This window comes from Orcinus orca, chromosome 2 (assembly GCF_937001465.1).
Source record: "Orcinus orca chromosome 2, mOrcOrc1.1, whole genome shotgun sequence".
In the NCBI taxonomy this organism is placed as follows: Eukaryota; Metazoa; Chordata; class Mammalia; order Artiodactyla; family Delphinidae; genus Orcinus; species Orcinus orca.
The window spans coordinates 199,229,417-199,253,447 of NC_064560.1; the positions used below are offsets into that span (position 1 = coordinate 199,229,417).

A 24,031-nucleotide genomic window follows, 5' to 3' on the forward strand; every position below is an offset into this window, starting at 1 on the left:
CTTGGTCTGATGTACGTATAAATAACATTCCATCCAAAACCTGCAACGTATACTTTATTTTCAGGCACATAGAAGAAATTTCTAAAAATTGACCAATACTAGGCCATAGTGCAATACGTTTCAAAGATTATAATAATACAGATTATAATCTCTGACCTCAGTGGAACTGAGCTATAGATCAGTAACAAAAAGATAATTATAAAATCCCTAAGAGCTTAAAAATAAAGGAATATTTTTAAAATATTCTAAGAAGATGACATAATGGAAGTTAGAACATGCTTTTAACTGGCTGAAAATGAACATACTATACATCAAAACTTGTAGAATGCAGCCAAATCTCTCTGTCCATGGAGAGAGATTTTATAGCTTTAGAAAGGTAGAAAAGCTGAAAATTAGTAGGCTAAGTATCACTCTAATTAAAAATTGGAAAAAGAATAGCCAAAAAAAACCCCAAAAAGCCCAAAGGAAGAAAATCAGAGCAGAATTCAGCAAATGGAAATTTTACAGTAGAAAAGAACAACAAAGCGCCCAGATTGGTTCTTTGAATAGTCTAGTAAAAGTGACAAACGTCTGGTGAGATAAGGGAGAAAAAAAGAGGAGGCACAATCAATGAAAAGAAAGGAAAAAAGAGAAGCTCCTTTGGATTCAGTAGACTATAAAAAATCATAAAACATTATTAGAAATAGCATCATGTCAGTAAATTTGGAAATTTAGATGAAATAAACAAATTTCTTGAAAAATGTAACTTTCTAAAAGTAGCTGCAGAAAAAATAGAAACCTTCACTAGTCCTATAACCATCAAAAAAATAGAATCAGTAATTAAAATTTTTTAGGCACAGATGGCTTCATTGTTAAATTCCACCAGACTTTCAAGGAAGAAATAATTCCAGTCTTACCCAAATACTTCGTCAGAATAAACCAGGGAACACCCCCTAATTTATTTTGTGAGGTTATCATAACTTTGTTACTAAAACCCAATAGGGATAGTATAATTAGCGAAGTGTTTATAGCAGACAAGGGCAAATAAACTACAGCTATTGATTTTTCATTCTCTTGCCAAAGAAACATCCGGAGTTAACGTTTGGCAAGAGCTGTAGTTCAAGTTTGGGTGAGAAACTGTTTTGACTTACAAAATGTGATTGAAATAACATTGAGGCCGTGTGTGTGTGTGTGTGTGTGTGTGTGTGTGTGTGTGTGTGTGTATTCTCGTGTGTTACCTTAATTGATCTCTGCAACTTACTGAGTAGATTAAAACACATGTATCGGGCTTCCCTGGTGGCGCAGTGGTTGAGAGTCCACCTGCGGATTCAGGGGACACGGGTTCGTGCCCCGGTCTGGGAAGATCCCACATGCCGCAGAGTGGCTGGGCCCTGAGCCATGGCCGCTGAGCCTGCACGTGTGGAGCCTGTGCTCCGCAACGGGAGAGGCCACAACAGTGAGAGAGGCCTGCGTACCGCAAAGCAAAACAAAACAAAACAACACATGTTTTATAATGAGTGATATCAGTGAGGGCTATTTCTGATGTCCCTGGACCTTAGCTGTTACAAGCAAAGGGGGATTTATTGATCACCTAATTGAAAAGCCTCAGGGCTGGCTGCAGTTGAGTCAGCTTCTTCTCCAGCATCTTCCTCCATTTTTGCTCTATTCTCAGAGAGCCTCTTCACTCCCATGTGCTCATGTTCAGGTTCTTTGGGAAAGAATGAAAATCTCTTTAAGTCCCAGAGGAGGAAGAAAAGACTCGATTCATTTTGACTTGGGTTGTATGCTCACAGATGAAACAACTCTGGCCGGGAATAGGCTGCTCTTACTGGCCAGCCCCCCACCCCACCCTGACACCCGCCCCCTTGTGCCTGGGTGTTGGAACCAGTGTCTCTGGAAGCTGGTGGACTGAGAGTGGGGTGGTTACACCCGGTGAGAAATGGGAGTGCAGTAACCATCGGAAAAGTGAACGAATGCTTGGTTGCGGAATTAAATCTCCATTGCAGCAATTGTCAGTTGTCAAATTTCATGAGCTTTTCTCCTAAATAATTATAAAATTTTACATAATAAAGGATTCTTAGGACACCACTGCATAGCCGTTCAGTTAGCGAGAATTAAAAATAGTGTGACAAATTTTGAAAACGTTGAGCAACAGAAACTCTCTCATACCTTCCTGTGGGAGTGTAAATTGTTACAACCGCCTGGGGAAGTAGTTTGTTTGGCCTTATGTAGCAAAGTTGAATATACACTTACCCAGTAATCTAGCAGTCACACTTGTAGGTGTTTACACTAGAGGAATATATGCCTATATGCTTAAGATAGTTGTGCCAGAAAGATCTCAGTAGTGCTAACATTTGCTCCAAAGCAGAAATTACCCAGGGGACAGGGGAATGGATAAGTAAATTGTGGTATATTGCATGATGGAATATTATACAGCAATGAAAACAAACAACAGAGCCAGCAACAACAATGGAGCAAAAACAAAGCAAGACAGAAGAAGACACACTGTATGATTGTGTTTATGTAAAATTCAGAAGCTGGCAAAAATAAACTGTCAGAGCTACGTGCCTAGGTGATAAATCTAAAGAAAAGCAAGGAAATGATAACCACAGTTAGGGTGGTTGTTACTTAGAGGCGGAGGAAAGGGTTTGGGATCAGGGAGAGGCACCCAACTTTTTTTTGGTTGCGACAGTATACCATTCCTTGGTCTGGTGGTAGTTGGACTAGTGTTTTCATAATAACCTTGTGAAACTGTACATACATATTTCTTGTGCTTTTCTATGCGTAAATAATCCGAAGTTATCCAGACTTTGTAATTTATGTTCAACTCAAAACATGCAGAAAATCCAAAGCACATGTTTATATAGATGGTTAAAAAAGTTTCCTCCTAAACTTCTTACTTTATAATTTTTTAGAAATTTCCATTTTTGAAATTCTGTTTTTAAAATTTTCCACATGTGAGTTAACCACGTATCTTACTTCCTAGGTAAGGGACTCCACTACATTATCTGAAGAAGGATAAGGTTGACGCTGCTTTTTCTTTATTGAAATCTCTTCCCGCCTGATCAAGCTTAGATACATCTTCTTACAGCATATGACACACAGGTATGTCACTAGAAAATTTTAATTTGTGTGGATTTCCTTCTTCAGCTGTTACTTGTTTGCTTTGCATGACAGTGAAGTAATTAAATTCAAAAACATCCTGAACTTCCTCACTTTTGGCTTTAGCAGTTTCATTCTATAACAGGTGTATTGGACTGTCTTCTGCTTACACGGCACTGTATTTTGGTGTGCATCTGACTTTTTCTTTTTTTAAAACCAGCATTAAACTTTGCAAGTGATAGACATTACACCTGATGTCTTAGTAACGATAATGAGTTTGAAAACCAAGGTTAGCGGCATGCATCTCTGCCTGCCCTCTGAAAGCCCTGAGGCCCAGCCTTCCCTCAGAGGATGCCGCTGCAGTAAAGGTGCCAGTGGCTTGAGGCTGGAGGCCTGCCCAGCTGAGTATTGCATCTTTTGCTTGCTCCTTAACCGTCTTTCTCTAGGAGTTTGAAAGGAAACAAAATACCCTGTGTTTTAATCTCTAATTTGTGATTGAGTGGCATTTTATACTTGAAATTAAGAACTCTTTAATATGTTAGAACATAAAAATGAATATGAAACGGGTTTGAAATGTTTGCATGCAAAGTAAGATTTAATACCTAGCTATTTTTGATAAATTCATAAGTATCAAGAAAACTGGTATTTAAAATTTTATTCATAATCACAGTACCATTCAGTTTCCCCCAGTAGTCTCAATTTTTTTTAGCTTGTTTGAAGCAGGGTCCAAACAATTGCATTAAGCTGATCTGTCTCTTAAGTCTCTGTTAATCAACTGATTGCTCCACCCTATCCCTTTTCTTCCTTGCATGTTTTTTTTTGGAAAATCCATGCTGGTTGTTCTGTAGTTGGGGGTGTCCCTGTTTTGACTTTTGCCGTTTCCATTGAACACATTCTTCTATCCCGTTATTTCCTGGGAGGTGGTAGGTAGATCTAGAAGTTCGACTGGCTCAGCCTTTGAGCACGTGCACTCGGAGGTGGTGGTGTGTCCCCTCACCAGGAGGCACTTGGATTCACAGTCATTAGGGGTTGTAAATGATGATAAGTTTCATCCTTTACTCTACCCTTTTTTTTGTTTCGTTTTTTTAATTTGGCTGCGTTGGGTCTTTGTTGCTGCGTGCGGGCTTTTTCTAGTTGCGGCAAGTGGGGGCTACTCTTCGTTGCGGTGCGCAGGCTCTAGGAGCTCGGGCTCAGTGGTTGCAGCATGTGGGCTCAGTAGTTGTGGCACGTGGGCCCTAGAGCGCACGGGCTTCAGTAGTTGTGACTCACGGGCTCTAGAGTGCAGGCTCAGTAGCTGTGGCGCATGGGCTTAGTTGCTCTGCGGCATGTGGGATCTTCCCAGACCAGGGCTCGAACCTGTGTCCCCTGCATTGGCAAGCGGATTCTTAACCACTGTGCCACCAGGGAATTCCCTGCCTTGATTCACTGAAATACTAACTGTTTGGTTAACCTAAGGGACAGTTCAAATAGGAAAGGTAGGACAAATGCCTGATTCTTTCTCTTTATGGGTTCTCAAAATAATGAGATGGTCTCATAGCCGCTCCAAAAGTGACCAGGGATTAAGTATCAGTGTAAACTCCTGAATTTAAATATATGTGGTGTGTTTAATCCGTTGCAGTTATTACTCTCACGGATGCTAGGATTGTGCCACTTTTGCCAGTGGAGCCTCTTTAAGTTGACTTCTTGTCCTTTGACGTGACCCGTAGCCTTCCTTTCCTTGGTCTCTGAAATGGTAAGATGTTTCGGATTCGTTTTGCACTTTTTCACCCCAGACCTGGAATTGGCTATTTCTCTAAGCAGCTCTGGTTCCCTCTTGTAGAAAACGGTACCTTGAGACCACAGACTGGGCACTAGGGATACTCGTTGCTATAAGGCTGGTTATTGTCCTGGGCCTTTTTGGTGGACAGCCAGGAAATACACTTTTTAATCATGAGTTGATACTGATATTTTTGTTTCAAATTCAGGATTATATGGTTTTTACTTCTTTGATTCTGTATTGATGTGTCTTTTCTCTTATGCTGAAAATCTTGGTTCCTAACAACATTCACATCATTACTTACTTGTTTTAACCTATAAAATAAACGTGATAGTTTTAAAATAATAATACCAACATATTACCAACCAGTGTATGATTATTGAAAACTGTTTGAGATTTTCTGCAGTTCTTTTTGTCCTCAGGGTAGATCCCTAGGGATGTTCTGCCGAATTGTTAAGTTTTAGCGTCACCTGAGCCAGTTCCTCAGTGCGCCACCAACTTGCTACACAGTTAGATTCATTTATTTTATTTTTATTTTAAGGAATAGCTTCTTTTTAAATTTTGCGTTAGACGTTTATAAAAAATATTTTCATGGTTACAAGTCAAAATAAAGTATTTTCAGAAATCTAGCTTTCATTCCTGATCTTTGTACCCTGTTTCTTCCCTCCTCCACAGTTAACTTTTTTTTGTTTTTAGTTTGTCTATTTGTAATATAAGTGTGTGTGTGTGTGTGTGTGTGTGTGTGTATACCTACAGCCCTCTTTCTTAGAAAATGGTAGTATACAGTACAAGCTCTTCTCCATCTTTTAAAAAAAATTTATTTATTTAGGCTGTGCCAGGTCTTAGTTACGGCACGTGGGATCTTTAGTTGCAGCATGCGGACTTCTTAGTTGTGGTATGCAAACTCTTAGTTGCGCCATGCATGCGGGATCTAGTTCCTGACCAGGGGTTGAACCGAGGGCCCCTGCATTGGGAGTGCGAAGTCTTACCCACTGGACCACCAGGGAAGTCCCTCTCCACCTTTTTTTTTTTTTAATTTAACAACATATCATGAGCTCACAGCATAGCAGTAAATAGAGATTCTCCTCATCCTTTTTACAGCTGTATAGTATTCCATCATGTTGGCTGTACTATAGGAAAAAAATTAACTTTAAAAAATATGTTGGCATTAATCAGTATATGTTTCTCCTGCATATAAATGTCATCAGTTTTGCTTTTTATCCAATTTCAGATTTCTCAGTAATTTTGGGACCTTCCTTGCAAGTGCATCACTTGTCTTGGCCTGGTTTTCCTTATGTGTAAAATGAGAGACTTGGACTAGAAGCTCAAGATGGACTATTTTAGCTGGCAGAGACTGCAGATGAGTAAAATGAACCTGAGAGCATCTCACTAGCGACAGAATGACCACCCCGTAACCAAGGCCACGGTGGCGATGGGGAATTAGGTTGGAGGCCATGGAATCGACAGGTCTTGATGAATGGTTGAGTGTCAGAATCAGGGAGGCGGGGACAGTTCTGCCTTAGGCAGCTGACCAGGTAATGGTGTCACTCCCTGAGATGGGAGCAGGTTGTTTCTGAGTAGGTAGAGAGGTGAGTTGGACAGGAATGGGAAGCACTGAAGATGACAAATTCCATCTGGGCTGTGTTGACCATGAGGCGCCTGTGCAGTGCGACAAAGTTAGAGGGGTCGTCTCAAAGCTCAGTGAGTGTGGGGATCAGAGCCAGAGGCTCATCTGTGCAGGTCTGATTGCCCAGCAGGAGAAAGAAGGGGATCTAGATCAGCACCTGAACAGCTCCTGCCTTTCAACCACAGGTAGGAATGGGAGAGTCTGCGAAAGAGATGGAGAAGGAGCACAGAGCCAAGAGCCACTGATTTTTTAATTCCCGTGTTGTATTCTAAAAGTGGTTTAAATATTGTAATCCACTCCTAAATGTGACCATGTTTTATGCTTTTCACTCGTATTTCCCAGTAAAGTCAATGCTCCAGGAAAATGAACCTTATCACACAACCTGCAGCCCAGGAGCCTCCAGGCCGGGCGTGGCCTCAGGGCAGCATCCACTTGGAAAGGTGCGGGACCCCTCTTAGTTGCTTGTCAGGTGGACGGAGCCCTCAGCTCTTCTCCTGCCTTCCTGTCCAGATGGCAGGACTCTGGCCCTTGGCCAGGAGAGGCACAGCCTTTTTGCACATAGTCAGAGTTGAATGAATGATGTTTTGAAAATCCTAAGTCATTTGAACCAAGCGCTGTTGGCAGTGTTGGGCCTCAAATAGCTATTGTTTTCCTAAAGGAAAGACCAAGTTTTATACTGTGGTTTTAATCAGCTTCTTTTCCAGCTGCATGCCTGTGTCCGTCTGTCTCTCTCCCTTTCTCTGTCTCCGATGTGGGGCTTTTCATCTGTGATTATGAGATGCCTGTTTGTTTGGATAAGCATCTAGTCTCCCCTTGTCTTTGCTTTCCCAGCGAGTTAGCCACGCGCTCGCTCCCTCGGCAGAGTGTTTGGCATCAGGTATCACGAGAAGAGCCAGTGTGCTGAAATGTTTGCAGAAATATGGATTGCCAGAACACTTTTTTTATCAGCAGGGCACACCTGTCTGTCTGTCGTTTTCTCCCTTCTCCCTTTATTGGCATCGCTTGGATGATGTTTTTAATTTCCCTCCTGGGCTTGATGTTGAGCTTGTTCTTCTGCATCTTTGTTGTGTTTAGTACTTTCTTGCTGGCAGGAGCCATTTTCTTTGTTTATCTGATGCTTCCCTTTTTTGGTTTTCCCCGGGCTTTCCAGTTCTTGGAACACCCTTTTGTCAGCAGATGTACATTTGTTTCCAGTTTCTAATCTCCAAGTAAAATGTAGCTCAACTTAAATCACAAAAGTAGGGAACATAAAATAAATCATTAGGGTAATGAAGGCATAGAGGAAAGTGAAAGGAATCTAGTCCAATTCTTTGCTGTATTTCCAAGTACAGATATGCCTCAACTGTGAGAGAAGGACTTCCTGAGTAGCTGGCTAGAAACTAGAATTTTATGAAACGAATTTCTCAAATAGAGACTTTTTTCATTTGGGTAAAAATATGACCTCAAAATACAGTAAATCCATACCTAAACATGTAGCAAACAGTAAATAATATAGTAATAGAGTAATTTCTCTACTGGAAGCTGCAGAATCAGAATTCTAGGACTGAGTACGCTAGACTCTGTGACAGGCCCTGGTCCGTGGTGCAGGCCCAGGACACCAGCTCCGAGGCCACTGCTTCCTGGGGCTTCTGGTCTTGCCTCCTGTTCGGTTCCTCAGAGCACACTGACTCGGGTGCTGTTCCTTGGTCGCATACTTTCCCTTCACTGTAGCTTCCTTTGCACTCTCTTTGCCTAGTGTATCTGTTGTTACTATTCAGCAGAACATTTTTCTTTATGTGTGTGGAAGCAGACATCCTCTTTCCAAACCTGATGCTAGAATGAGGGTGGGAAAGTGAGGTATTGGCAGTGGCCCATGGTGCTAACCAGAGGCATGTGTGTCCAGTCTGTGGGTGCCGTAACCTCTGAGCTGCTTCTGCAATCAGGCTGTTAAACATTTAGTTTGTTGTAGGTCCCTAAAAGTTGCCCCCTCCGCCATCTCCTTAAGGCATTTGACTGAGTTCACATAGTTTTTCTTCATCAACACAATCATTATTATAAATATTATAGAATTTCATTAACCTATAATTGTTACATCTAAACTTTAGGATTAAGGTAGAATTTAACTATTTTTATACCCACATATAAATAAGTGAAATAAAGGTATTTATATTTTAATCAAGCAATCTAGTCAAAGGTTTCCACAGTCCCCCATTTTGGAAGCTTCCAAAGATGTGGCTTTGCTTATTTACCGCCCCTTCTGGCGATCGGCCTCCGTGTGGGGCACACGTGTGATTCCTGGCCCACCTCCAGGTTGGTGTGAATGACCAGATGCAGTTGTAGATTAGAAATAACCATCACAGGTATTTTAGGAAAAATTAGCATTTTAATTTTATATGTTTGTTTTAGAGAATTATAATAAGAACCAAGGAACTTTTTTTTTTTTTTAACAGTGGTTTTTAGTTTGGGGGTCTTTGAACATGGTATTAGCTCTTGTCACTGCACGTGTAGCAGATATTGTTGTTCCGGCCGAGGATCAAGAGGTGGCTGACTCCAGTGGACACTCATTTACCGTCTACACTGGCATTCAGTGGGGTCCATGTTTGGTGTTTGCAGTTTTCCTTTGGCCACTAATTAGCCTTTCATTGCCTTCTAATAGTTTTACTCCTTTCCACTTCTAATTTTTCTATTAAAATACGTGCGATGATGTCAAATTCTTTGGATCTAAATATGAACAGAATTATATGACATCAAGTTTAAATGTGCTCGCCATTTTTTTATGTTGTTACTGCAATTATTATTTTTTGGCTGGGGTTAGTGAGGAGTGGTTATCAGGCTCTGTGATGAAGAAAGAGATTGGAGTGTCTAAGCTCCTTAGACATTTTATTTTTCATTAAAAATTTTTTACAATTTTTTATTATGAAAAAATTCATTATTTAAACCATTCAAAATGTACAGTTCAGTGGTTTTTATTTAGTGTATATTCACAGTGCTATACAGCCATCACCACTGTCTAATTCTAGAACATTTTCATCGCCCCAAACGAAACTCCACACAGTCACTCTGTATGATTCTCCCCTTGCCTCAGCCTCTGACAACCACTTATTTACTTCTCGTCTCTGTGGATTTGCTTGTTCTGGACATTTCACACATATGGAATTATATGATATGTGGCCTTTTGTTTCTGACTTTTGTTACTTAGCATAACAGTTTTCAAGGTTCATTCACGTTGTAACATGTATCAGGACTTCATTTTTTTATGGCTAAATAATAGTACAATGTATAGATACTTATAAATTTTGTTTATCCAGCTGTCTCTTGATGGACATTTGGAATGTTAATATTTTTTGTCTATTATGAATATTGCTGCTATGAACATTCATGTACAAGTCTTCATGTAAACATATGTTTTCACTTCTCTTGGGTTTATACGCAAGAGGAGAATTGCTGGGTCATGTGGTAACTCTGTGTTTAGCTTTCTGAGGAACTGCCAAAGTGTTTTCTATGGATGATAAACCATTTTATGTTCAGAAATGTTTGAGGGTTCCAATTTCTTCATGTCCTCACCAGCACGTAATTTTCCATTTTTTTAAATCACAGCCATCCTGATAGCTGTGAAGTAGTATCTCATGATGGTCAGTTTTTTAAATAATTTTTTAAATAGACATAAAATTGACAGAACATAAAATTAACCATTTTAAAGATTTTTTGATGTGGACCATTTTTAAAAAGTCTTTATTGAATTTGTTACAGTATTACTTCTGTTTTACGTTTTGGTGTTTTGGCCATGAGGGATGTGGGGTCTTAGCTCCCCGACCAGGGGGATCGAACCCTCACCCCCTGCATTGGAAGGCAAAGTCTTAACCACTGGACCACCAGGGAAGTCCCAAATTAACCATTTCAGAGTGAACAATTCAGTGGCATATAGTACATTCACAGTGTTGTATAATCACAACCTCTCTATGGTCCCAAACGTTCTCATTCCTCGAAAGGAAACCCCTTCCCCATTGAGCAGGCAGTCCTCATTGTCCTTCTCCGTATCCCCTGGACAGCCGCCAAGCTGCTTTCTGTCTCTGTGGATTTACCTATTCTGTATATTTCAGATAAATGCAGTCATACAGTATGTGTCCTTTTGTTTCTGACAGCTTTCACTTAGCATAATGTTTTCCACGTTCATCCATGTTAGAGCCTCTATCATCACTTCATTTCTTTTTATGGCTGAGTAATATTTATCTCATATTTTGTTTACCCATTCATCTGTTGATGGACGTTTGGGTTGTTTCTGTCTTTTGAGTACTGTGAATGGTACTACTGTAACCATGTGTGTGGGTATGGTTTGAGTACCTGTTTTCAGTTCTTTTGGGTATATACCTAAGAGTGGAATTGCCGGGTCATATGGTAATTTCATGTTTAACTTTTTGAGGAACTGCGAAAATGTTTTCCACAAAAACTGAACCATTTTGTTTCCACCAGCAATATATAAGGTTCCAGTTTCTCCACATCCTCACCAATTCTTGTTATTTTACCTTTTTTAAAAAAAATTATACCCATCCTGGTGGGTTTGAAGTGGTAACTCACTGTGGTTTTGATTTGTATTTCCCTAGTGACGGATGACGTTAAACATCTTTTCGTGTGCTTATTGGCTATTTCTGTGTTTTCCCTGGAGAAATGTTTATTCACATCATTTGCCCATTTTTTAATTGTTGTTGAGCTGTCAGAGTTCCTTGTGTATTCTGGCCACTAGACCCCTATCAGATGTGTAATTTGCGGAGATTTTCTCCCATTTTTTTGGTTGTCTTTTCTCATTCTTAAAAACTTTTTTTTAATTTGTTTTATTTATTTATTTATTTTTGGCTACATTGGGTCTTCGTTGCTGCGCATGGGCTTTCTCCAGTTGCAGTGAGCGGGGGCTGCTCTTCATTTTGGTGCGCGGGCTTCTCATTGTCGTGGCTTCTCTTCTTGCGGAGCACGGGCTCTAGGCACGCGGGCTTCAGTAGCTGAGGCTCGTGGTTTCGGTAGTTGTGGCTCATGGTCTCTAGAGCGCAGGCTCAGTAGTTGTGGTGCTCGGGCTTAGCTGCTCCATGGCAGTGGGGTCTTCCCAGACCAGGGATCGAACCCATGTCCCCTGCATTGGCAGGCGGATTCTTAACTGCTGTGCCATGAGGGAAGCCCCTTTTCTCATTCTTAATAGTGTCCTTTTATGTACAAAAGTTTTCAAATTTGGTGAGGCCACTTTTATCTTACTTTTTCTCTGTTGCTTGTGCTTTTGGTGTCATATCTAAAACTCCTTTGCCAAATTCAGCATCATTAAAATTTACCCCTATGCTTTCTTCTAAGAGTTTTATGGTGTTAGCTCTTACATTTTAGTTGTTCATCCATTTTGAGTTAGTTTGTGTGTATGGAGTGAGATAGGGGTCCAAGTTCATTCTCCTGCCCGGTTACCCAGTTGTTTCAAAGACTATTTTTTTCCAACTAAATGGTCTTGACATCCTTGTCAGAAATCATTTGGCCACAGATGTATGGGTTTACTTCTGGGCTCTCAGTTCTATTCCATTGGTCCACATGCCTGTCCTTATGCTAATATTACGTTGTTTTGATTACTGTCATTTTGTAGGCAGTTTTGAAGCAGTAAGTTTGAGGAGTGTGAGTCGTTCAACTTTCTTTTTCTTTTTCAATACGGTTTTGCTCTTTTGCAGTTCCTTGTGAATTTTAGGATCAGGTTTTTCATTTCTGTAAAAGGAAGGCCACTGGAATTTTAATAGGGATTGCACTGAATCTGTAGATGGCTTTGTGTACTATATTAGTTAGCGTTCTCCAGAGAAACAGAACCAATAAGGGGTGTGTGTGTGTGTGTGTGTGTGTGTGTGTGTGTGTAGAGATATTTATTATAAGGAATTGGGTCTCACACAATTATGGAGACAGGCAAGTCCCAAGATATGCAGAGTAAGTTGGCAACTAGGAGACCCAGTGGCTTAGTTCCAGTCTGAGTCTGAAGGCCTTAAACCAAGCGAGACAAAGGCATAGTTCCTATCCAAAAGCCAGGCTCAAGATCCAGGAAGAGCTGACATCAGTTTGAGTTTGAAGGCAGGAAAAAAGCCAGTGTCTCAGTTTGAAGACAGGCAGAAAGAATCTTCATTGAGAGAGGGTCAGCCTTTTTGTTCTGTTCCTATTCAGGCCTTTGACTGAATAGGAGGCTCACCCACATTAGGGAGGGCAATCTGCTTTACTTAGTCTACTAATTTAAATGTTAATCTCATCCAACACTCTCACAGAAACATCCAGAATAATGTTTGACCAAATATCTAGGCACCCTGTGGCCCAGAGAAGTTGACATAAAAAATTAACCATCACAAGTAGTATTGCCATCATAATAATATTATCTTCCAATCCGTGTACATAGATTTGTTTTGGAACAAACAAGTATCTTGCCATTTAATGGTGTGTTCTTTAATTTCTTTCAGCAATTGTGAACACATATTTCCCCTTGTTGGTTAAATTTATTCCTAGGTAATTTATTCGTTTGGATGCTATTGTATATGGAATTGCTTTTTAACTTTACTTTTCAGATTGTTTGTTCCTGTTGTATAGAAACACAAATGATGTTTCTTTGTTGGTCTTTGTACCCTGCAACTTTGATGAATTCACTTATTAGTTCTAGTTGCTTTTCTTGAGAATTCTTTGGGATTTTCTAAATATAGGATCATATCATCCATGAACAGAGATGGTTTTATTTCCTTCTTTCTAATTTGGATGCCTTTATTTATTTTTCTTGCCTAATTGCTCTGGATAGAACTTTCAGAGTATAATATTAAATAGCAGTGGTGAAAGCATGCATCCTTCCCTTCTTCCTGATCTTAGTGCAAAAGCCTTCAGTCTTTCGCCATTAAGTGTGGTGGGTTTTTCATAGATATCCTTTATCATGTCAAGGAAGTTCCTTTTTATTCCTAGTTTTCTAAGGGTTTTTATAATGAAAGGGAGTTTGGTTTTGTCAAATGTTTTTTCTACGCCGATTGAGATGATCATGTAGTTATCTCCCCTTGCTCTATTTCTGTGGTATATTACATTGATTGATTTTTCTTATATTAAACCACTCTTGCTTCCCTGGACAAATCTCACTTGGTTGTGGTGTATAATACATTTAATATGCTCTGGGGTTTAGTTTTCTAGTATTTTGTTGAGAGTCTCCTTCATTTTTTTTTTTTTTGTGGTACACTTGCCTCTCACCGTTGGGGCCTCTCCCGTTGCGGAGCACAGGCTCCGGATGCACAGGCTCAGCGGCCATGGCTTACGGGCCCAGCTGCTCTGCGGCGTGTGGGATCTTCCCGGACCGGGGCACGAATCCGTGTCCGCTGCATCGGCAGGCGGACTCTCAACCACGGCGCCACCAGGGAAGCCCCTCTCCTTCATTTTTGAAACATAGTTTTGTTGGATAGAGGATCCTTAATTGATATTTTTTTCTTTCAGCCCTTCAAATATATCATCCCATTGTCTTCTGTCCTCCATGGTTTCTGATAAGGTATCAACTGTTAATCTTATTGAGGAAATTCTTTTATGTAAGGAGTCACTTCTCTTGCTGCTTTCAGAATTCTTTCTGTCTTCCATCCATTCAATTATAATGTGTATTAGTGTAGATCTCTTTGAGTTTATCCTGCGTGGAGTTTGTTGAGCTTCCTGGATGTGCAGATTAATATTTTTTATCAAATATGGGAAACTTTTGTCCATTACCTTTTAAAGTATTCTTTCCACCTTTTTCTCTCCCTCCTCTCCTTTCTGGGGCTACCATAATGTATATGTTGGTATGATTGATGTTGCCCCACAGGTCTTTAAAGCTCCTTTCATTTTTCTTTATTATTTTTTCCTTCTGTTACTTAGACTGGATAAACTCAACTGTCTTATCTTCAAATCTCAATTGACCAGCCTTCAGGTTCTCTAATTCTTTCTTCTGCCTGCTTGGTTCTCCTGTTGAGCCCCTTTATTGAATTTTTCATTTCTTTTATTGTGCTTTTCAACTCTAGAATCTCCATTTGGTTCCTTTTAAAATTTTCTCTTTATTGATATCTTCTATTTCATGAGACATTGTTCTGATGGGTTTCTTTTTTTTTTTTTAATTTCTAAAAAAATATTTATTTATTTATTTGGTTGTGCCAGGTCTTCATAGTGGCAGGTGAGCCCGTTAGTTGCAGCTCACCAGCTCCTTAGTTGCAGCACGTGGGCTCCTTAGTTGCAGCTTGTGGGCTCCTTAGTTGTGGCATGCAGACTCTTAGTTACAGCATGCATGTGGGGTCAAACCTGGGCCCCCTGCATTGGGAGTGCAGAGTCTTATCCATTGCGCCACCAGGGAAGTCCCTGATGGTTTCTTTTACATCTTTGGACAAAGTTTCCTTTATCTCTTTGAACTCACATAAAATCAATGATTCAAAGTCTTTGTAAGTCTAATGTCTGGGTTTCCTCCTAGACAGTTTCTGTTACTTGCTTTTTTTCCTGGGCCACACTTCCTTATTTCTTTGCCTGACTTGTAGTTTTCTCGTTGAAAATGGACATGTTGAATAGTATAATATGGCAAATCTGGAAATTAGATTCTCTCCAGTATTTGTTGCTGCTTGTTATAGTTATTGTTTGCATAATAACTTCTTGGAGCTAATTTTGTAATAGTATAGTAGTCAGCTAGTAATCAGACAGAGATTTCCTTAAGTGCCTGGAACCGGAATTATCTCTGAGTCTCTTCAGACAGGGTCTGTATGAGTATTGGGGTATGTTTTCAGCGCTCGGCCAGGCAGTGGACAGCTTTGCCTTAGCATTCACTTCCTGCTTGTGCGGAACCTGAAGGTCAGCCAGGGGTGAGACCTTAGAGTCTTCTCAGGCCTTCCCTGAGTGTGCACACAGCCCTGGGCACGTGCTTGGCCTTCTAGAACCCCAGGAACATGCTGGTGCTTCTCAAAGCCCTTATTTCCCAGCATTTCCTGTCAGCCTGTTGGTTTCTCTATCATTTGCCTCAGCTGTGACTGGTTGCCCCAGGCATCAGCAACTAATACATTTGTCTGTAGAGGTTTTCGGTATATACCCCCTGCCCCCTACCAGTAGCTGCCTCAGCGCTGGGAGAGTCCTGAGTTCGGTGAAGTAAAGGCAAGCCATTTGAGCTGGTCTTCTTGGGAGCCACCAGATAGGTCATAACCTACTACTGAAATCCTTTGCAAATGAGATCTGTTCTGCTCCACCCACCCACCCCCAGCCCCCCACCAAGTACCTGTACTGGGATTGCAGACTTTTATCTTCCAGGCCACTACCTCTTGGGGGATGGGACCAGGGTAAGGTAAAATGCCACAGAGCTCACTTGTTCTTGCCAAGGCTTCGCTTGATTAAGTGTTCCTCTGAATGTTGCAAGCTTTTGGTTAGTCTTTAGAGTTCCACAAAAGTTGTTTCTGACAGAGTTTGCCAGCTTTTTTCTTGCTTTTATTGAAGGATGGACTTTTGGAATTCCTTACTGAGCCCTTTTCACTGACATCACTCACTAGTCTGTTCTTTTTTTTTTTATTTATTTTTTGGCTGTATTGGGTCTTCATTGCTGCACGCGGGCTTTCTCTAGTTGTGGCGAGCAGGGGCTACTCTTTATTGCAGTGCACTGGCTTCTCATTGCGGTGGCTTCTCTTGTTATGGAGCACGGGCTCTAGGCGCACAGGCTTCAGTAGTTGTGGCACGTGGGCTCAGTAGCTGTGGCTCACGGGCTTAGTTGCTCCACAGCATGTGGGATCTTCCCAGACTAGGGCTTGAACCCATGTCCCCTGCATTGGCAGGCGGATTCTTAACCACTGCGCCACCAGGGAAGTCCACTAGTCTGTTCTTAACGTTGTGACCAATTTTGAGTTTGCCTAATTTATGTACACCCCACCTGATTTCTGAAAGGAATTACGATGGCTTACAAAGGTAAACAGTATGAAAGATAAAATAAATTATTATTAATGTTTGTGTGCCTGTTGGTTGGAGGGCATTCTAGTAAAAATTGTGTCCTCCCTGGTTGATGTTGAAAACTTTGGTCCTGCAGATAGAAATTTTGTTTCCTTTGCTGGTCTTGAGGTTTTCACCCTCCCTGTTGCACAGATGGGAGGACATCTGAAGCAGGTTCAGCTCAGTGGTCGTCCTTCTGCATGACTTTGTATGTGGTCTTAAGGTGATACACCCATCAGCATCCGACTATAGCAGTGCTCACTGTTGTTGCCTCTGAGCTGATTGTGAAAAATTCGCCTCCAAAGGTGGTTTTCCTAAATCCAGAACTCCCTTTTCCTCAGGACACAATAGGTGGGTAGTTGTCTTATTTTAAGACATCGTTCCTGTCGCCATAGTTGTTTTAGGAGGTGATTAGGTGATTCTTACACTTCAAATCAGAACTGACTTCTTGTAGTGACCTTGATCGCTGGCAGAGTCTGGGATTGTCGGTAAACCTGAGAGTGTTCATTCGTCCACCAGTCCTGGCACCTACCAAGGAGTCAAGCCCCTGCTTGCCTCGGTCCAGCTAAGGCCCACATCAGCGTCTCACTGATACAGAAGGGCGTGGGCCCAGGCCTGCCCACTGGGCCCTGCTCGGGGTCCATCTCTGTCTTGAATAATCTTTTGTTTAGGAAGAATATTTTCCTCGAGCGATATGAGTCTGTTTGACATAGTTGGTGGCACATTGGCTACTTTTATTTGAGCAGAATATCCTTCTTTTGAAAATAATTCTGTGGTGGAATCAGAGCTGTTTTCTATTTTGGTCTCCTATATACTAGGTCGTCCCCTTTTCATCAGCATCACCTCATCCATGAGCTAATCTGAATATTTTTAAAAGGCCGAGATACAGATAAAGATTATCCTTTAAAAGGATACCTTTGACTACATTAAAATTAAGAATTTCTCTTCATTAAAATACATAAATGAAGTCAAGACACAACCTAGGGGAAAAACATATAACTAACAAAAGATTAGCAGTCAGAACATATGAATAACACCTACAAATCAATATTTTAAAAGACCGATAACCCAATTAAATAGTGCAAAAGAGACGCAATCAGGCATTTCAACAGAAGGAAAATCACAAGTGGCCCATGAGTGTACAAAAAGATGCTAAACCTATTTAGTTAATCAGAGTAAGGAAGAAAAGGGACCATCGTACCTGCTAGGTTGGCAGAAATTAAGATGTCTGATGATACCCAGTGTTGGTGAGGGAGGATGTGGGTTAAGAGAAGCTTGTAAATTGGCCACGCCTGCACCTTGCTAACCAGCCGTTCCTCTGCACTCTAGACGTAGAGTTCGGGGCAGAGACTGGCAGATTCCTTCCGTAAAGGGCAAGGTGGTAAACGTTCTAGGCTTTGTGGGCAGCGCACAGTCTTGTCACACAGCTGCCTTTGTTTCATTTGTTTGTTCGACTCTTTAAAAATCTAAAAAGCATTTTAAGCTCAAGGGCCTAACAAAAATAGGCTACTGACTATCTTTGACCCATAGGTTATAGTTGCTGAACCCCAATCCCCTGGTCTAGAGAAACTTAGATGAGATGAGAGCCTCAGAACACACTGTCCATAATAGCAAAAACCGGAAGCAGTGTGGTAAGAAAATAGATAAGTACATCATGGAATATTATACTGCAGTGAAAATGAATGAAGTATGTCTACTATACACAGCAAACATGGGTAGATGTAATACTGATGGCAGAGGACTACATATGGTATATCATTTTTATGAGGTTAAAAACGGGCAAAAGTATATTGTTTAAGAAGAAAAATATATGCTAGTAAGAAAATTATAAATACGAAGTTCAGGCTGATATTTACTTTTGGAGAGAGGCAGGAGGATAGCTGAGGAAGGAGCACACCGGTAGACGGTGACTGTTAAATGGGCAGTGGGTTCTGGGGTTCTGTTGTTGTATTCTTACCTTGCATGTATGTTGCACATAATCTCTTTTATGTGTCAAATATCACATAGTACATCTTTTGAAAGGCAGGGAAGGATATCAGCCAGGGAGGTCTTAGATCCCCCCAACCTGTTCTCCATGAAGTGGTACTTTCTGTCCCCGAGTTCTGCTGAGTTGACCACCTGGGAGGGAGGAGGGAGGTGTCTCCGCAGCCGATGGGCGGTGGCCACCAGCACAGACTGAAAGAGCTGTGAGAGGACGGCTAGGAGTGGAGCCTGCTTTGTTCTGTGACAGTAGTGAGATCGCCGACCCTGAGTGCATCCTGTTCCTTCCCAATCGATGGCCTCGGCGCCCTGCTCAGAAATCAGTTGACCATAAGTGTAAGCGTTTCTCTCTAGACTCTCAGTTCTGTTTCATTGGCCATATATCTGTCCTTACTTCCAGTACCATAGTATCCTGATTAATTTGTAGTAAGTTCTGAAATAAGGAAGTGTGAGTCCTCCAACTTTGTTCTTCTTTTTCAAGACTGTTTTTTCTGTTCTGGGTCTCTTGTACTTCCATATGAATTTTAGGTTTAGCTTATTAATTTCTGCAAGAAAAGAAAAACCAGCTGGGATTTTGATAGGGGTTGAGATGAATCTGTAGATCAGTGTGAGTAGTATGTTAAGTCTTCCAGTCCGTGAACATGGGGTATCTTTCCGTTATTTACATCTTTAATGTCTTCAACAACGTTTTATGATTTCCAGAGTACACATCGTGCTCTTCTTTGGTCACATTTATTCCTAGATATTTTATTCTTTTTGGTGCTCTTTTAAATGGATTTTCTTAATTTTATTTTTGGATTGTTCATTGCTAGTGTCTAGCGGTACAGCTGGTTTTTATATATTGACCCTGTATTCTGCGACCTTGCTGAACAAGTGTATTAGTTCGGCTTGTTTTTAGTTGATTCCTTAGTATGTTCTATACACAAGATTATGTCATCTGAAAATAGAAATAGTTTTACTTCTTCCTTTCCAATCTGGATGCCATTTATTTCTTTTTTTCTTGCTAATTGCTGAGAAGGGGCTTTTCAAAGAGGCTTTGAGCTGTCTAAGATGAGGAAACAGTGCGATCCCATCAGACTTCCTGACCCCAGCTGGTGGAGAGTGTATCTTCTCTGTATAGTGCTGCAGAGTTTGTAGAGGGATCCTCTGTATAATATATCAGTGACGCCTGGTAATGCCATGAGAATTAGGGGTAGTAATTCTTTTTCACTTTTTCACGGGGACAGAGAAAGTGAGGCCCAGAGGACAAAAGCTGTGCCCAAGGACCTGCCTCAGGGAAGGGGCACCAGGCCATCCTTCCCACCCAGACCCCTCAGGGCCGGATGCCCTGCCTGTCCGGCTCCTTCCCCAGAGCCCCCCGTTCCCGGTTCCCCTCCACAACCAGCTAACGGTGCTGTGTCTGCCTGCCCTCCTTCTCTCCTCCTCTGCTAGAATTGGAATCATACCACAAATCCCACTCAGGAAACCCCCCATCTCCCCCAAACAGAGGTGCTAGCCTCCTGTTTTGAAGGTCCGCAGCCCTTTGTAACCTCTCAGGTGGCGTTTCTCGGCGTCTGCCGCCGCTCGTACCTTTTAACCCTGGAGTGCTCACCTTCCTCACGACTCCCGCAGAGGCCCCTAAGGGTGGGACAGTCTCCTTCATCCCCGTGCCCTGTACGCGAGGCACAGAGCTGTGTACGTTGTAGGTGCCCGGCTATCTGTTGAAATAGAATGTGGTTGCTTTGGCAAACCTCTGCAGAGTTGCTCACCTGAAGAAGGGCTCTCCCACTCGTGGAGGAGGCCGGCGGCTGTGCCCTCCAGCGTGGCATGGCGGTGCCTGCCGACAGCTCTGCAGAAGAACCTGAGACGTGCTCACCAACAAGGCCAGCAGCGCCCTCCAGAAAACCCGGCTGTGGCCGAAACAAAGTCGGGAGCACCAGTGCTTGAGTGAAAGGAGCTACTGTCCTCTAAAATAATGTTTATTAGTTTACTAGCCATTGGAGGAAGTATACAATGGACAACCTTTTTAGAAAGATGTTTGGTAGTGATTTTATATATATATATATATATATATATATATACACACACACACACACACACTCTTTTATTAATTTATTTTTGGCTGCGTTGGGTCTTTGTTGCTGTGCACGGGCTTTCTCTAGTTGCGGCGAACAGGCTTCTCATTGCGGTGGCTTCTCTCGTTGCAGAGCACGGGCTCTAGGCACGCGGGCTTCAGTAGTTGCAGCATGCAGGCTCAGTAGTTGTGGTTCGCAGGCTCTAGAGCACAGGCTCAGTAGTTGTGGCGCACGGACTTTGTTGCTCTGTGGCATGCGGGATCTTCCCGGACCAGGACTCAAACCCGTGTTCCCTGCAGGCGGATTCTTAACTACTGCACCACCAGGGAAATCCCGAGCAGTGATTATGTATTTTAAAACGCACATCATCTTTGACCCAGCAGTTGGGTTGCTGTGTGCTTGCCTAGATGTACAAAGATGCATTCAGGAGTGCTCACTGCAGTTTGTTTATAATATAAAGCAAACCCAGCCTAGCTCGCCATGAGTAGAGCTGGTAAACCACGCAGTGGAGTGCTGTGCAGCCCTTCACGGTAACGAGGTGCATCTTTACCTGCTGATGTGGAAAAGTGCCCAGGATACACTGTAGGTGCCGAGAGAAGGGCTGTAGGCTAGTTTGCGTGTACAGCACAGCTGGTGAGAGACACGTTTTCCTCTGTGTGCATTCGCTGTTTTTGGACACCTGCACAGTCGCACTGAGCACCCAGGGGAGCGTCTGCCTCTGGGTGGTTGCAGTCCCGGAATCTGGTACTTACTCTTTACACGTTACCCCCGTGTCTAGTTGTTGTTTTCTCTGTGAGCGGGTGCTGTTGCTACAAAGAAATCTTACTGTCCCCTCATGTGTCAGGCACTGCCCACAGCATCAGGCATATCCACTTTTGGTTTTTTTTTTGTTTTTTTTTTCTCGGTACGCGGGCCTCTCACTGCTGTGGCCTCTCCCGCTGCAGAGCACAGGCTCCGGACGCGCAGGCTCAGCGGCCATGGCTCACGGGCCCAGCCGCTCTGCGGCATGTGGGATCTTCCCGGACCGGGGCATGAACCTGTGTCCCCTGCATCGGCAGGCGGACTCCCAACCACCGCGCCACCAGGGAAGCCCTCCACTTTTGGTTTTAGTCTTCCATTTTAAAGTGTATGACACTGTGTATAAATGTCACGAATTAACCAAACCCAAGTGGAACCAACCATCTTAAACAGTTACTTGGTAATATTCTTGGTTAGATTTTAAATTGAAATATAATTCACATGCCATAAAATTCACCCCTTTAAAGTGTCCAGTTCAGTGGTTTCTAGTATATTCACAGAATGTGCCGTCGTCCCCAGTATCCAATTCCGGAACACTTTGATCACCCCGAGAAGCCCTGTTCCCATTCGTAGATGCACCGACTCCCCCAGCCCCTGGCAACCGTGCATCTACTTGTGTCTCTGTGGATTTGCCTGTTCTGGACATTTCACGTTTAGATAGTTTTCTCCGTCCTTACTTGTGAATATTAGGTAAAGGAGGTCTGGTATTTTTCTTGTTCGTGCTGTCTGAGCACTGTAGGGCCTCTTTCCCTCCTTCCCCAAAGGCTCGTTCTCCAGCCAGCAGCTTAGCTCAGGAGTGGGCCGTGCGTGGGCCAGGATGCGGGACCCTGAGCAGGACTGTGAGAGGCCCCTGGGGCCCGCTGCAGAGCTACCCACGTCAGCGCCTCACATTCCAGGTGAGTCCTGGCACACCTGCTGGCCGCAGGCTGTGCTCTGCTGTTCAGGACAGGCTGCTGTGACGTTCTCCTTATGTTCTTGGGATGCTTGCATCCGTTCGCTTATCTTAAGCAGCCTATAAAACCAAGGATCTAAAACTATATTCTTCATTTGTCTATACAGAGTGTGACATGTTACAGGTAAAGGAACATTTATTATTTGTCATTAACTTGATCTTGAGGTAATTGTCTCTCATATTTGAACTAGGAATTCACCTCCAACGAATCAAACATTTCTCACTAAAAACTTTATTGAACACACGGCTTCTTTACGCACTGTAGGATAAAGTACTAAACCAAAGTTGCAAGTAGCTTATAATCTAAGCAAGGTATGAAGCTATGAGATCAGCTGTGAAATCTGAAGAGTTTTCTTTTCCTGTTTTTTTTTTTTTTCTGGTTTCACAGAAACAGTTTGGTATGAGTGGCTCAGACCTCACCTTTCCCTCTATCTGTTAACTCAACAAATGTGTATTTTTGAGTTGAGATAAGATGAGAACCTTCTACCCATCAGACACTAGCGATTCCAGGTGCCTGGTGTTTGTCAGTCAGCAGAACAGATCCAAACCCGCGTTGCTGGGGAGCTTGCGTCCTGCCACAGGGAGATAGGCAGTGACTAAACCATAAACGAGCAGTCTTAGGAGGACGGACCAAGGGGTGGGGTGTGGGGGCTGACCAGGGTGGGCCTCCCTGAGGAGGTGGGAGGGGCGTTCCCGGCGGGGAGCTGTGGAGCCAGGGTCAGCCTCTGCAGAAGGGCAGGGGGGCGGCCAGTGGCAGCAGGTCGGCTCCTGGTTGACCCTTTTCCCTGACGGGCACCTTCCTACTTAGCATCTTGATGAACAGGATTCTAATCAACAAGTTGGTGAGCAAAGGGTTGCTGGCCTTTTGGGGTCATTTTGAAATCTTCTTTGTTTTGGTTTCACAAATAGATTTCATAGGAGGCTCCCACACTTTGCACGATAATGTGCTATTTTGTTAAAAGGAACCCAAGTGTGGCTGGAACACCAGGTCATTTACGTGTCACATGTACTGCTGCCTGTGTGGTTCCTACACATCCCAGCTACGAAACGTTCGTTCCCTCAGCCCCATGGAGAGGCAGGAAGAGGTGGCGTGAGGAATGAGGCTGGGGGAGCTGGGCTCTGCCCGCAGCCCGCCTGGGCACCCTGGGGTCTAGGGTGGGGTGCGCCCTGGTTCCCGCAGAACCCGAGTCTGCGGCCCGGCCGGGCCCGGCTGGCGAGGAGCCTCAGGCTGAGGAGGGCAGGGTGGGGACGCGGGCGGATGCCCACAACCTTGTGAGGAGAAAGAATTTGGCCCTTATTTTTGTCAGCAGCAGAAATAGATGAATTGAGCAGAAGCACAGCGCAGTCTTGAGAGGCCTGGTGAGCTGTGAAAGAACCTTCTCTGCAGGGCCACCAGGTGCGCTGCTGCCGAGGCTGCTGGGCCTGGGGCCTTTGTGGCTGGTCTCCAGGCACCCCCTACTTTGCCTGGCGATGGGGACTCGCAGGTGGGGACCAGCCACCTGTGCGCTCCCAGAAGGCAGAGGGCGCGGAGACCCAGCCCGGCGTCCCCTCCACCGGCCCACGCCGGGCACGGGGTCCCCACAAACCCAGGAAGCACCTCCCAAGACTGCAGGGCATGGGCTCAGTGCAGGGGCCCTTGGGCGGGCAGAGTGCGAAGGACCCCGAGGGAGGCGCCATCGCTGGTGAGAGGAGCGGGTCCGGCCTTGGGCTCCGCGGTGACACTGCCCTGGGTTGGGTCGCATCACCTGGCAGCGCAGCGAGGCTCACAAGGAAATGAAATCAGCTGAGAGCAGCTGCGGCTCCAGCCAGGACATCAGAATGATGCATAGAATTTAAAGTTACGGCAGAGTATCATCTGTATTTTA

The 24,031-nt window shown here is 43.3% G+C and overlaps 1 protein-coding gene across 9 annotated transcripts in view; it reads left to right on the forward strand.

Moving 5' to 3' along the window:
* TRAF3 (TNF receptor associated factor 3) overlaps nt 1-24,031 on the forward strand; it is a 116,091-nt gene that overhangs the window by 57,844 nt on the left and 34,216 nt on the right. For 7 of the 9 annotated variants that reach the window (XM_049706343.1, XM_049706345.1, XM_049706346.1 and 4 more), the window contains one exon: nt 2,966-3,084. The exons of 1 other annotated variant lie outside the window; for it this stretch is intronic. In XM_049706343.1, the coding sequence (XP_049562300.1) occupies nt 3,074-3,084 (11 nt within the window). In that variant the 5' untranslated portion in view covers nt 2,966-3,073. Of the gene's footprint in view, nt 1-2,965; nt 3,085-21,978; nt 22,111-24,031 lie in introns of all 9 variants that reach the window. One more of the 9 variants, XM_049706341.1, reaches the window with a different exon arrangement.